The sequence below is a fragment of the Nannospalax galili genome, unplaced genomic scaffold (genome assembly GCF_000622305.1).
Source record: "Nannospalax galili isolate Female #2095 unplaced genomic scaffold, S.galili_v1.0 scaffold1149, whole genome shotgun sequence".
Taxonomy (NCBI): Eukaryota; Metazoa; Chordata; class Mammalia; order Rodentia; family Spalacidae; genus Nannospalax; species Nannospalax galili.
Window position 1 is genome coordinate 1013004 of NW_008359817.1, and position 14537 is coordinate 1027540.

A 14537-nucleotide genomic window follows, 5' to 3' on the forward strand; every position below is an offset into this window, starting at 1 on the left:
GCTTTTAATCCCAGCACTTGGGAGGCAGAGGCAGGGAGATCTGTGAAAGATTGAGGCCAGCCTGGTCTACACAGCAAGTTCCAGGCCAGTTGGGGCTACAGGGAGATCGTGTCTCAAAAACAAAAAACAACAAAAAATCATTTTCTACCACAAATATGTGCCAGGCTTTGTAATGTTTGTCTACTAATGTTAGCACCATATTTTAGCCTGCACGGAGGTGAAGATAAACTCTTCCATAGCTGTAGAACTCACAGTAGCAAGCTTGAATGGAGTATTTATAGTAGCATTCCTCCTGGTCATTAAAACAAGCTGTATGAAGAACCAACGAAAAGCCTAGGTATACCTGCTGAGAGCAGGAAAAAAACAGCAAAACAAACTGGGATTGTAAAATTCAAACTACAAGAATTGATCAAAGATTTTTGATAAAGTACTCTGAGCCGGGATCACAAGGCTGGCTTCTTAGATGGAAGTGCATTGTCCATAGCATGGTCATTGTACTTGCCCTCTCCTCACTACACACTTCAAAGAATAGCCTCCTTTTCCCCAACTCCTTTGATTTGAGGAGATGAATCCCTCAAGAACTTACACTTGTCATTTATATAAAATGCAGAGGCAGCAACTCATTCTGAGACCCCCCCTTCCTGCTGCAGGGAACTGTTCTCTACCTCTCAATAAACTGTTTTCTGCCAAGGGAAAGACCTTCAAACTGCAAAAAATTTAAAGCAGTAAAACGTTTCCATAAATGAAAATGATAACTGGACAGGCCCTATGCTGAGGGTGCTCCATGCTACCCAGTCTGCTACCCTCTGGCATTGTACTCAATAAACCATTCTGGACAGGGAGTGAGGGAGAGAAACACTAGACAAAAACAGAGAACATGCTGGGCATGCTGGCACACGCCTTTAATCCCAGCACTTGGGAGGCAGAGGCAGGTGGATCTTTGTGAGTTTGAGGCCAGCCTGGTCTACATAGTTCCAGGATGGCTGGGGCTACAAGGAGACCCTGTCTCAAAAGCACAAAAACAAAACAAAACAAAACAAAAAATCAGAACACTCAGGGCTTGGGGTATAGATGAGTGGCAGTGTGCATGCAAGCTTAGCATTTCTGAGCACCGCCCCCTCCCTACAGCTCTAGTTTCTATAAGCTGAGAAGATAAAATAATAATGTATAAAATAAAGCAATGAAAAAATTTCAAATTTCTTTTTATTCTTTTAATATTATTTAACGTAAGAAAAATAAGAACTCTTAGATATTAACAACTTTTTGGAGTGTTACAAAATGAATATTTCAAAGATGAACAACTGAAAGAGAACCTCAGAGTTTGTACAACACAGCTGGAAATTTGGTCATCTCCAGTCCGGAGCTGGCCTCGGTGCTCAGGAAGTTTGCAATTCAACCTGGAGTCCTTCCTCAGCAGAATCTTCATTTGTCTCCACTGAGATTCAGGTGAAAATGGGTGTGGCCTCCACCTGCCACCTATGGAAACATCTTAGGGAAATAATTTCAGGCTTACACATAACCTAAAGATTCAGCTGAATACTGAAGAGCATTCTTCAGAAAATTCAAGCAACAGTTATTCTTCTTTCCTACATCTGCAGGTGCTAGGTACACCCACCCTGTAATCTACATGGAGGAACAGCTGAGCCCTAAGCATTAGATGAGGTTCTTTAGCTCCGTGTCAGTCAGCTCATTCACCTCCATGATCTTCTCTAAGTGTTCCATATAGCGGTCGTGATCCTGTAGGAAGTGAGGCACTCTCATGTTCTCAGTAACAGCCAATTCTTTTAAGCGATCCACATCTTCATAAGAAACCTGAAAAAAATGAATTATTATTAAACACAAGTTACATTTTGAAGGTGAATTTCTTCCTCATTCATTCATTCATTCATTCATTCCTTCCTTCCTTCCTTCCTTCATTCATTCATAGTGAGTTCCAGGACAGCTGAGGCTACAGGGAGACCCTGTCTCAAAAAGACCAAAAAAAATGTATTTTTCCAAGTTTTCTGTTACTTTATCTATTATTCATAAAGAAAAATTCTTCTTGTTAAATAAAAGAAACTTATTCCAACAATAAAGAAAGCAGTTTGAACTTTAGTTTCATTTAATTATACAGTCAAGCTAGAGAGGATGCTGGCTTGGTGTGTACGGGGAGTCTGGGCCTTTCCTTTTACTCACCTTGCCCAGGGCAGTCAGTAGATGAAAGTCTATTGATTGTCTGTAGCGGAGGATTTGAAGGATTCCATCCAAGTACACCTGGTCTTTACTGAAACACCCTGGAAGAAGTAGAATAATGTATACTTTCTAATGGTAAAAAATTACTATGAAGCCAGGTGTGGTTTCGAATGCCTTTAATCCCAGTGCTCTGGAGGCAGAGGCAGGTGGAGCTACATAGGGAGTTCCAGGACAGCTGGGGCTACAGGGAGACCCTGTCTCCAAAAACCAAAAATAAATATATAAATAAACAAATAACACATTCTAATGTTCAATTATCTTCATGACATACAAGGTAAGATCTGGGTCAGTATGTAAATTGCACAGCCTCACATTTTGCCCTAAGAATCCACTTTACCTAACCCCTTCTTAATTGACTTCTTCCATAAATTACAAAGACTGGTATTTAAATTGCATAACTTTATAAATGATTATCCCACCCACACCAATCAAGCACAATCATAACTCCCTTGGTGTGATGAAGGATTTGGGTGGGGAGGGATGGGAAGTTTTAGAGCAGTTAGGTCTCAACAAGAGCAATATGGAGATACAGGGTTTTTGAACATCCTGTTTCCTTCTGTTTGTTTTATTTGCTAAATAGTAATCCCTGTCCCCACTCCTTTATTATGATCCTGGGCACCATGACACACATTCTGAACCTAGGTATTTGGGAAGCTGAGGTAGAGGGAGCTTGAATTTGAGGTTATCTTGAGCAATATATCAAGATCTAATTTTGTTTGTTTGGTTTTGTAAGACTGGGTCTTGAGCTAAGGAAAGAGCTCAGTCTGTAAAGTGCTTGCTTAAGCATGAGGACATGAGTTCAATCCTCAGAACCCATATAAAAATGTCTATGGAGCCGGGCGTGGTGGCGCACGCCTTTAATCTCAGCACTCGGGAAGCAGAGGCAGGCAGATCTCTGTGAGTTCAAGGCCAGCCTGGTCTACATAGTGAGTTCCAGGACAGCTGGGGCTACAGGGAAACCCTGTCTCAAAAAAGACCCCCCCGCAAAAAAATGTCTATGAAGGGCCTGGTGTGGTGATGTATGCCTTTAGTCCCAGCACTTGGGAGGCAGAGGCAGGCAGATCTTTGTGAGTTTGGGGCCAGCCTGGTCTACATAGTGAGTTCCAGGCCAGCTGGGGCTACAGGGAGTCCCTGTCTCAAAATGACGAAAAAACAAAATTTAAAAAATGTCAATGAAACTGGGTTTTGCAATATAGCACTGAGACTGTCTAGAACTCACTATGACCAGGAAGGCCTTGAACTCCTGATCTTCCTGCCTCTACCTCCAAAGCACTGGAGTTACAGACATATATTACTATGCTGACATTTTTTTAAAGATTTATTTTTTAAAAATTGAAATTATGTGTATGCCTGTGTCTGGGTATAGGTAATGTGCATGTGAGTGTATGTGCCCACCAAGGTTAAAAGAGGTCAAAAGAGGGCATTGGATCCCCAGGAGCTGAAGTTATAGGTGGTTGGCTCAATATGGGTACTAGGAAACAAACTCAGGTCTTCTGCAAGAGCAGTGTGTGCTCTTTTTTAAAATATTTATTATTTTATTTTATGTGTATGAGTGTATTTCCTGCATGCATGTGAGTGCACCATGTAGTGCAATGCTGTCATAGGTCAGAAGAGGGCAGTGGATTTCCCTGGAACTGGAGTTAAGGACAGTTCATAGCCACCATGTGGGTGCTGGAAATTGAACCTCAGTCCTCTGCAAGAGCAGTCAGTGCCCTTAACACTGAGCTATCGCTCCAGCCCCAGACGTGTGTACTCTTAAAATCACTGAGCCATCTCTCCAGCCTCTTGTTTCCTCAAGAAAACAGTCTAGCTATGTAGCCCAAGCTCACCTTCAGGTTACATTCATTCTCCTGTCTCAGGCTCCTGAGGGGTGGGACTACAGGTATGTGCCTCCACACCCAACTGAAACTATGGTTTTAGGAGTCATAGGGCTAGGAATGTGGCTAAGTCAGTAGAGTACTTGCCTCCCATGCAGGAAGCCCTGGGTTGGATCCCTAGCACTGCATAAACTCGGTGTGGTGGTACATATTTGTAATTCTAGAGGTAGAGGCAGGGGGATCAGAAATACATAGCAAATTTGAGGCCAGCCTGGGCTACTGAGACCCTGTCACAAAAAATAAACCAATGAACAACAACAAAAAAAACCAAACAAGCAAACAAGACACACTCTACTAACTCGAATTTTGTTTTATTTTGGTTTTCTGGTCTTACTCTATAGCTCAGGCTACCCTGGAGCCACCACAGTGAACGGAGGAATTTTTATTTTTTAATTATGGCATTTTTCAAACAAAATTTTTTTTTCCTTTAAAAAAATTTTTTTGGTCTTTTTGAGACAGGGTCTCCCTGTAGCCCCAGCTGGCCTGGAACTCACTAGGTAGACCAGGCTGGCCTGGAACTCACAGAGATCCGACTGCCTCTGCCTCCTGAGTGCTGGGACTAAAGGCGAGAACCAACATGCCTGGCTCTTTTTAAATTTTTTACTTATTTGTGTGTGCATCATGTGAACACACATGCAATGATACATATGTAGAGGTCAGCGGTCATTCCTAATTCTTATCCTTTTTTTCATAAGACTTTTTTTCTTTTCTTTCTTTGTTTTTGGTCCTTTTGAGACAGGGTCTCCCTGGGCCCCTGGAACTGGAGTTACAGATGGTTGTCAGCCTCTGTGTGGGTGCTGGGATTCAAACCTGGGTCTTCTACAAGAACAGCTAGTGCTCTTAACTGCTGAGCCAACTCTCCAGCCCCGCTGAAGACTTTTATAGTGCCCTAAACTTTTCTTATAGTGTCTTGTTAAAAAACAGGACATGGGTGTGGTGGCACACACCTGTAGTTCTAGCACTTGGGAGGCAGAGGCAGAGGCAGGCGGATCTCTGTGAGTTCAAGGCCAGCTTGGTCTAATAGTGAGTTCCAGGACAGCTGGGGCTACAGGGAGACTCTGTCTCAAAAAGACAAAAAAAACCACACACACACACACACACAAAAAAAAACTGGACATGGTGGTGCATGCTTGTAATCCCAGTACTCAGGAGGCTGAGGTAGGAGGATCTCAAGTTTGAGGCCAGCCTGGGCTATACATCATTTCCAGACCAGTTTAGAGTGAGACCCTATCTCTAAAAGAGAAAAAACAAGAGTAGGGCATGGTGGCGCATGCCTTTAATACCAGCAGAGGCAGGTGATCTCTGTGATATTGAGGCCAGCCTGGTCTATATAGTTCCAGGCCAGATGTAGCTAGAGGGAGATTCTGTCCCCCCCCAAAAGCTGAAAAAAGCCCCAAAATACTAACCAACCAACCAAGTAAAAACCAAACAAACAAAAAACCCAACCAACAACCAAACAAAAGATAAAAACAAAGGTAGAGAGCAAGAGGAAGACCTCTGTACTGCAAGCATGAATGCACACATGTGCATATATATATATGCACATGTACACATGCACATAAGATGCAAACATGCATATTTTATGTATAATACACACATCAACATGCATGAACACACACATGCAACATATATAACACATATATATACAGATTGTGTGTAACACAAGTATATGCATATCACAGATAGCATACACATATACATATACATACAAAGACAGAAAACAACAAAAAATTTTTACTTTCCTTTAAAGTAGTGTCCTTACTTGGAACTAGATCTGCCTGGAGCATCCACATGCACTGTGCATGAACTATGCCTTGCTTGCTTTTCTATATATCTTCAATGGGACAACTGATTCATGAAGAATCACTGATGGGGCCAGCAAGATGGCTCAGCAGATCAAGATGCTTGCCTCCAAGTCTGATTACCTGAATTAAATCACTGGAACTTACAAGGCAGAAGGAGAAAACAGATTTCCTAAAGTTGTTATGAGTCACCCATCCCAGTCCCTCCCTGCCAAATAAATAAATGTAAAGAAGTCAGGCATGGTCGTACATGCCTGTAATCCCAGCACTCTGTAAGTTCAAAGCCAGCCTGGGTTACATAGAGAGTTCCAGACCAGCTGGGGCTAAAGGGAGACCCTATCTCAAAAAGAAGAACAATAATAACAAATAAAAAGTAAAGAAAAATTCTGGCCAAGACGTTATTTGTTTTGTGTGTATAGGAATGGGTGTGGGCATGGTCCTTCCACAGTGCACTTGTAATCCAGGCATGGAGGTGGAGGCAAAGGAATCAGGAATTCAAAGTTACTCTTCCTGACTTAATGTGTTCCAGAAAAGGGCAGGCATAGTGGTACATGCCTTTAATCCCAACAGAGGCAAGTAGATCCCTGTGAGTTTGAGAGGCCAGACTGGACTACATATGGAGTTTCAGGTCAGGCAGGGCTACATAGTGAGACCCTGTCTCAAAAATAACAAAACAAAACAAAGCAAATACTGCCCACCCCCCAATCCTGCTAATTGGAGGAGGCAGTCACAAAAGATCACAAATGATATAATTTTACATTTATTGTTGCTTTTTTTTTTTTTTTTTTTTTTAGACAGGGTCTCCCAGTAGCCCAAGCTGGTTTGGAACTTGCTATGCAGACCAGGATGGCTTTGATCTCATAGAGATCTGCCTGCCTTTCACTCTAGAGGAGTGCTGAGATTAAAGTCATGTACCACCATGCTTGGCAAAGCTGTTTTTAAAGTCAGAGAGAAAGCCAGTTCCAGGACAGCTAGGGATACAGGGAGACCCTGCCTCAAAAAGACCAAAAAAAAAAAAAAAAAAAAGTCAGAGAGAAAGTAGAAATGTCAACAATTGGCTAATTAATGTCTTGTTAATCCAGAAGGGTGTTTATTCTATTTTTTACAGCTTAAAATTTTTTTGACTTATTTTATTGTATGTGTATGACTATTTTGCCTGCCTGCATGTACGGAGGTGCACCACATGGATGCAATGCCCACAGAGATCAGAAGACAGTGTCAGATCCCCTGGAGCTGGAGTTACAGTTCTTAGTTGCCATGTGGGTGCTGGGAACCGAATCTGGGTCCTCTGCAAGAGCAGCCAGTGCTCTTAACTGCTGAGCCATCTCTCGAGCCCCACAGTTACAGTTTTCTCTCCTTCCTCCATGTGTCAGGGGATCAAATCCAGGTTGTCAGGCTTGGCAGCAAGCACCTTCTACCTGCTGAGCCATCTGCCAGCCCCCTCCTTTCTTTTTCACTCAGTCTTACTATGTGGTTGATGGGCTTCCAACTTGTTATCCTCTTTCCTCAGCCTTCTGAGTGCTGGGACTACAGGTGTGCCCAGCTCATTCTACTGTTCTTTCCACAGCCTACTGGTCTGAAAAATTTCAAAAGGGAAAAGGCTAAAATAATGCTGAGAGTGCTGTGGAGCTACATAGCAAGACTCTGTCTCCTGAAAGAAAAGTGCTGACCTCAAGTAACAAAGGTTTAAGAGTTTTCCGAGGTGAGTGCATGATCAGAGTCAAAGATTGGAATATAACCAAAATCACTAAATAACTAGCCAATAAATCAGAAAACCTACCATCAAGGGACACTTACCTGGCTGGGAAGTATCAGTCCATCCCCTCTTGGCTCGTACACAATAATCCCATCTTGTATTAGGGTCCTTAACAAACTTGCCAATATCATTGAAGAGTTCACAAAAAGCCATTTGGCTGGCTTGGTAGACCGTGTAGTAGAGGAGGGCAGCCCTCCATAAAAAAGGGTCTTTTCTGAAGAGGACACTATGAATGCTTGCTAATCCTTCCTCGGTAGGATTGTTTGGCTTTAGCTCATGTTTTTTGCGGCCAATCCAACTATTCCAAGGTTGTTGAAGGTTGTTAATGCCCCGAAAATAATGTGTGCCTATACAGTAGAAAAGGAATGTGGATGATAAGAAATGATATTGTTTTGATTTTCCACCAAAGAAAATGCTACAGTTTGTATCTTGAATATTCTCTCAAAGTCCCAAGTGTTGGGGCTGGAGCGATAGCTCAGCAGTTACGAGCACTGGCTGCTCTTGCAGAGGACTAAGGTTTGGGTTCCAGCACCCACATAGTAGCTAACAATCAATCCATAACTCCAGTTTAGGGGATCCTATACTTTCTTCTGGCCGGCACGGGCACTGCAAGTATAACATGAGGGCACCTACATACATGCAGGCAAAACACACATACACATAAAAACAAACAAACAAACAAACAAACAAATCCAAATGTTGAAGGCTTGTTCCTAACCTGGTGCTACTGGGAGGAGGTAGAAATGTTAAGATGTGAGGCTCGGTGAAGGCAGGCCTAGAAGTTCATCTTGAGACCAAGTCCTTTTCCTTTCCTTGGTTTTTTGGTCACATGCTCCCACCATGATATGTTACCTTGCCACAGGTTCAAAGGCAATAAGGACATCCTGCCTGGTGTGGTAGCAGACACCTTTAATCCCAGCACTCCAGAGGCAGGTGGATCTCTGTGAGTTTGAGGCCAGCCTGGTCTAAAAGTGAGTTCCAAGAGAGCTGGGGCTACAGGGAGACCCTGTTTCAAAAAGACCAAAAAAATAAAAATAAAAAAGTTGAAAACAAAAACAAAACAAAAAAACAAAAACCAAGTTTATTGTGCTATATATAGAGCAAGTTTGATGCCAGTCTAGGCTGTATGAGACCTTATTTCAACATACCACAAAACAAAAAAACACCCAAACCTCAAAAAGGTCTTTTATGGGTTCCTTCCCCAGCAATAGCTCATGTCTAGGAGCTAAAGGGAGATCAAAACAAGATCCAGATGACAACTTTTAGTGTTCCTGCCTACAACTGTTGAACTCACCTAGGAAGGGAACCTTACACTGTGATTCTAGCCACTCAAACAGCTATCAAAACATCTGAAAGTGATCCTGGGTTCATCACTCTGTAGTCTCCCTTGGAGGTCAAAGGAAAAACAAAACTCCAAAGATGTGCCCAATGGTACATAGAAATGTCCTTTGTTCAGCTTCTCTTGGTTTTCTGCCTAGTGCTAGTAATGCTAAGCTTTTATTCACTCATGCCTGATCCTTTACTCAAAGGGTTCCAATTTCACTTCTCCCTAACTCCTGACTCAAGTCTCTATCCAGGTGCCAGTCAAGGACTTTCCTTCCTATACGTAGCTGTTATACAAATGAAATCATTAACGCACTTTCAAGGTCTCTTAGATAGACCCACTGGAAGGGTACATCATTGGCACATGGGATGACTCCACCCATCAGAAGTCAGATTCTGTCCTTGCCCCAATTCCCTAACAGCAGTTAGGGTTACCTCCTCAGAGGTAATGATGACACAAGAGATAGAAATGGGGCAGGAAGTTTAAGGATAGGGACTTTTTTGTCCTTGGCCTTTTCTGTCTCTCTTTCCTAAGCATGCTTTTCCTGATACTTGAGTTTCCTCATTCTTTCTCTGAAGCTCCCTACCCTACTATTTTTTTTTTTTTAATCATGTAGCTTCTTGTCTATCACACAGCTGACTCCACTCCTGAAATGCCAGCTTTACTCAAACAGACTGGCTTTCTCTCTTCCTCCCCTCCATCTTCTTCCTCTGGGCAGCTGCTGAGATTTAGAGCTTGCCTACTCTAAAATTTTTCTTTTAAACACTAATAAAATTGTCTTTGAGGTTTAGAAAATGAAAACAAAAACAAGGCCTGTTATGGAACTGTTACTGAACATGCAGAATATGAAGAAGCAATTCGGCTCCAGGGTGACCAGACCAACATGTGCCAGGTCCTGACAGAGACTAGACTGGCAAAAAGGATGGTTAGCTGGAGCCTCATGAGTTGCAGGTGCTTGTGAATCACTTAAAACTCTGCTAAGCTCTTTTAAGGTTAAGTGAGGATTTCCTTGTAGTGAGTAGAATTTCCCTTGTAGAAACTTTTTTTTTTTTCAGTCTTTTTGAGACAGGGTCTCTCTGTAGACCAGACTGGCCTTGAACTCAAAGATCTGTCTGCCTCTGCTGGGATTAAATGCGTGTGCCACCATGCCTGGCTCCTTATTGGAAATTTTCTTTTTTTTTTTTTTAGTCTTTTTGAGACAGGGTCTCTCTGTAGACCAGACTGGCCTTGAACTCAAAGATCTGTCTGCCTCTGCTGGGATTAAATGCGTGTGCCACCATGCCTGGCTCCTTATTGGAAATTTTCTTTTTTTTTTTTTTTTTGTCTTTTTGAGGCAGGGTATTCTTGTAGCAACAGCTGACCTGAAACTATGTAGACCAGACTGGTCTTGAACTCAAGAGATCTGCCTCTGCCTTCCTGAGTTCTCTGAGTTCTGAGACTAAAGGCGTGTGCCACCACGACCGGCCTTTAATTAAATTTGAGTGTTTTGCCTGCGAATATGTAAGTGCATTCACCATGTATGAGCAATGCCTATGGAGGCCAGAAGAGGGTAGCAGATCCCCTAGAACAGCTATGGACAGTTGTTAGCACAACGTGTGTGCTGGGAACTGAACCTGGGTCCTCTGTAAGAGCAGTCAGTGTTTTTTTTTTGTTTTTTTTTTTAGTATTTTTGAAAGAGGCTTTCCCTGTAGCCTCGGTCTGGAACTCACTATGTAGACCAGACTGGCCTTGAACTCACAGATATCCATCCACCAGCCTCTGCCTCCCAAGTACTGGGACTACAGGCATGTACCACCACGTCCAGCTAGTTCTCTTTTCAAAAAATACATTATATTTACTATTTTCTATTTTATGTGTATTAGTGTACTGCCTGTATGTGTGCACCCATGTCGTGCAGTGCCCTCAGACGTCAGAAGGTATCCTTGGATCCCCTGGAATTGGAGTTACAGACAGTTGTTAGTTGCCATGTGGGTGCTGGGAATTGAATCCTAGTCCTCTGTAAGAGCAGTCAGTGCTCTTAACTGCTGAGCCATCTCTCCAGCCCATCAATAATCTTACCCACTGAGCCAATTTTCAAGTTCCCCATGTCACAATTTTAAAAACCTCATAGCTTGTATAGTATATAATTTGGGTCTTTTTTTTTTTTTTTTGAGACAGGGTCTCCCTGTAGCTCCAGCTGTCCTGGAGCTCACTATGTAGACCAGGCTGGCCTTGAACTCACAGAGATCCGCCTGCCTCTGCCTCCCAAGGGCTGGGACTACAGGCATGCACCACCACGCCCGGCTCTGGGGTCCACTTTTAACTTGGACTAGGGTAACTCTTTTATGTGAAAAATTGAAAAAAGCTATGCCAAAAAAAAAAAAAATCAAAACAAGGTAGAAATCACCTGACCCTAAAAGCCTTTTGAATTTGAAGGCAAATCTTCAAAAAACCCACATCTCATTAGGGCATAATTTCATTTACGGTTAAAGAGAAGAATCACAGACTTGGTATTTAAAGAGTCGCTTAACTCAGTCCTTTCAACTTCAATGGGTAACTGAAATCTAAAGGAGTTAAATGACTTTCCAAGACAGTGCCCCCAAATTTTTAATTTGAAATGACATGAAGTCCATGTGGGGTGTAATAACCTCTGACTTTTCTAAAAGTTACTAAAGAAAAAAAACATTTTGAAAGCTTTCTTTGTGTGTGGTGGGTGTAATTCTTAACAGAACGAAAGAATGGAAAAGGGGAAAAGGATTGTCTCTACCGATTTCATGTCGAAGCATTCCCTCCAGCCAATGCTCACGTGCAGTGGAAACATTGATCGTTAGAGTTGGGCACCCATTTACTACAGTCATTGATGCCCGGGAAAGCAGGTCCTCAGTGAGATGAACTACAATCTAAGGAGCAAAAAGAAAATACATGATTGGAAATGGTGAGATGGTCCAGGGGGTTACAGCACTTGCCAACAAGGCTGATGACCCAAGTATTCTGGGACCAACATGACAGATGGAGAGAACTGACTCCCATAAGTTGTCCTCTGACCTCCACATGCATTGTGACATTCATGCACCCAATACATATAGACAGAAATAAATATAATAAAAATACACAGAGAGCAAGGCATGATGGCACATGCCTTTAATCCAATTACCTGGCAGGCAGAGGCAGCCTGGCCTACATAGTGAGTTCCAGACTAGCTAGTGCTATATAGTGACACCCTGTCTCAGAAACAAATAGGGTTGGAGAGATGGCTCAGTGGCTAACAATCCTCTGTAACAGGGAATACAACACCCTCTGCTACCACCACAAGCATTGCATGCATGTGGTGCACTTACACACAGACAAAATACTCATGCACATATTATATAAAACAAATAAGAAACAAACAAAAATAACAAAAACACATATATAAACAAAATGTAAAGGCAGAGGGGAAAATTTTTCACAAAAAATAGTGGGCCCATAAATTAACATTTTCTGTTTGTTAATTACCTTGCTTCTCCTAGAAACTAAGGTGATGACATGTACACCTTTGAACCTTCCGATTTTAACCCTCTGACTTTAAACCCTAACTTAAGAACTTTTATTGGACTGAGGGGAAAGCAGATGGTTATGCTGAGGAAGATGCAGAGAACCTAAAACTGTACTTCTGGTATATCTCAAATACACTCAAGTTATGATGATGAAAAAAGGGGCATAACAGGTACAGGGAGACAAAGCCAAGAGGATCACACAAGGTCTCCTTAGCTGCAGAGTGAGTTCGTGGTCACCTTGAGCAACTTAGTGAGACTCTTTCAAATAAACAGTAAGTGCAGGGTGTGTTGGCGCTCACCTTTAGTCCCAGCACTAGGGAGGCAGAAGCAGATGGATCTCTGAGTTCAAGGCCAGCCTGGTCTACATAGTGAGTTCAAGGCCAGCTGGAGCTACAGGGAGACCCTGTCTCAAAAAACCCAAAAAGAACCAAAAACCAAAAACAAAACAAAAAATCAAATTAACAGAAAGGATAGAGTTCAGTGGTAGAGTGCTTGTTTGGCCTGCATGAGGCTCTGAGTTCAATTCTTAGCACTTAAAGAGGAGGGGGTGGTGAGATGGCTCAGTTTGTAAAGATGCTTGCTCTGCAAGCCTAGAAACTTGAGTTTGATCTCCAGATCCATGAAGGAGGTGAAGAGAAGAGATTCTACAAAGTTGTCCTGTGACTTCCACATGTGCACTGTGGCATGCCCCCCACTAAGACATCATACACACACACACACACACACACACATACACATAGAGAAATAATAATAAATTTAAAAATTCTGAAGGTACAGGAACAGGAGCCTTGTGTCAAGATTTTCAGACTGACATGTAACACTGGACTACTAAAAAGGAGAGAACACTGGAACAAATCATTCCATTAACAATTTAATTAAGTAATTTATGTTATTCCATAAGCTACACATACAAGAATACAGTAAGAGCAAACGAAAGATGAGAGAGAGAGAGAGAGAGAGAGAGAGAGAGAGAGAGAGAGAGAGAGAGAAACTAATTGAATTAGTAAAATAGGGATGATCAGACAAAACCTACAGGACAAAACCATGAATGTGGGTGGCACTGAGAGCAGGTGCAGACACCGCAGCAGGTCCCCATGCTCAGGCAAGTATGCATGTACACCTCTCACCTCTCCCAGGCAGCCTTCCTTCACCATGTACTTTCTGACGTGACTCCAGATTCGAGTTTTAGATAACAAGCTACCACCAGTGGCTTGTTCAAAATTTTCATAACTTCCATATTTCTGTAAAGTCAGTTCCATAATATTGATGGACTGTAGAAGGGAGATAATGAAAACAAAGTCTATCACTTTAGATCAACTGTTAGCCAGCTTATGAGCTTATGTATTATTGATTACCAAAATAAGCTGCAACTCCAGCAGCACATCTTTCTAAGCTTAAACAACTTCTACTGATTCACAGATCTGCAGAAATGCCTGTGCACTTACAAATGCTCTTCTTCCCCATGTTCTCTTCTTTTTTAAAATATATTTTATTAAAAAAATAAAAACGCTGGGTGTGGTGGCATATGCCTTTAATCCCAGCACTTGGGAGGCAGAGGCAGGTGAATCTCTGGGAGTTCAAGGCCAGCCTGGTCTACATAGTGAGTTCCAGGACAGCTGGGGCTACAGGGAGACCCTGCCTTGAAGTCACAGAGATCCCCCTGCCTGCTCTTGAAGGTGCTCCTCACCACACCCAGCTTTATTTATTATTTTTATTTTATGTGTATGAGTGTATTGCCTGCATGTATATAAGTGCACCCATTCCATGGAGGTCAGAAGAGAATATTAGGTCTCCTGAACTGGAGTTACAGATGGTTGTTAGCCACTAGCCACCACGTGGGTGCTGGGAATTGAACCTGGGTCCTCTGCTCTTGAAGGTGCTCCTCACCACACCCAGCTTTATTTATTATTTTTATTTTATGTGTATGAGTGTATTGCCTGCATGTATATAAGTGCACCCATTCCATGGAGGTCAGAAGAGAATATTAGGTCTCCTGAACTGGAGTTACAGATGGTTGTTAGCCACTAGCCA

General features: G+C 42.4%; 1 protein-coding gene across 4 annotated transcripts in view; it reads right to left on the reverse strand.

The window, feature by feature from the left end:
• Positions 1-1250: 1250 nt before the first annotated feature.
• Kiaa0895 (KIAA0895 ortholog) overlaps positions 1251-14537 on the reverse strand; it is a 90178-nt gene continuing 76891 nt past the window's right edge. For 3 of the 4 annotated variants that reach the window (XM_029558976.1, XM_008823692.3, XM_029558978.1), the window contains 5 exons: positions 13634-13777; positions 11738-11870; positions 7709-8014; positions 2176-2273; positions 1251-1812 (listed from right to left, as the gene is read on the reverse strand). In XM_029558976.1, the coding sequence (XP_029414836.1) occupies positions 1654-1812; positions 2176-2273; positions 7709-8014; positions 11738-11870; positions 13634-13777 (840 nt within the window). In that variant the 3' untranslated portion in view covers positions 1251-1653. The remainder of the gene's footprint in view (positions 1813-2175; positions 2274-7708; positions 8015-11737; positions 11871-13633; positions 13778-14537) is intronic. The other variant, XM_029558977.1, reaches the window with a different exon arrangement.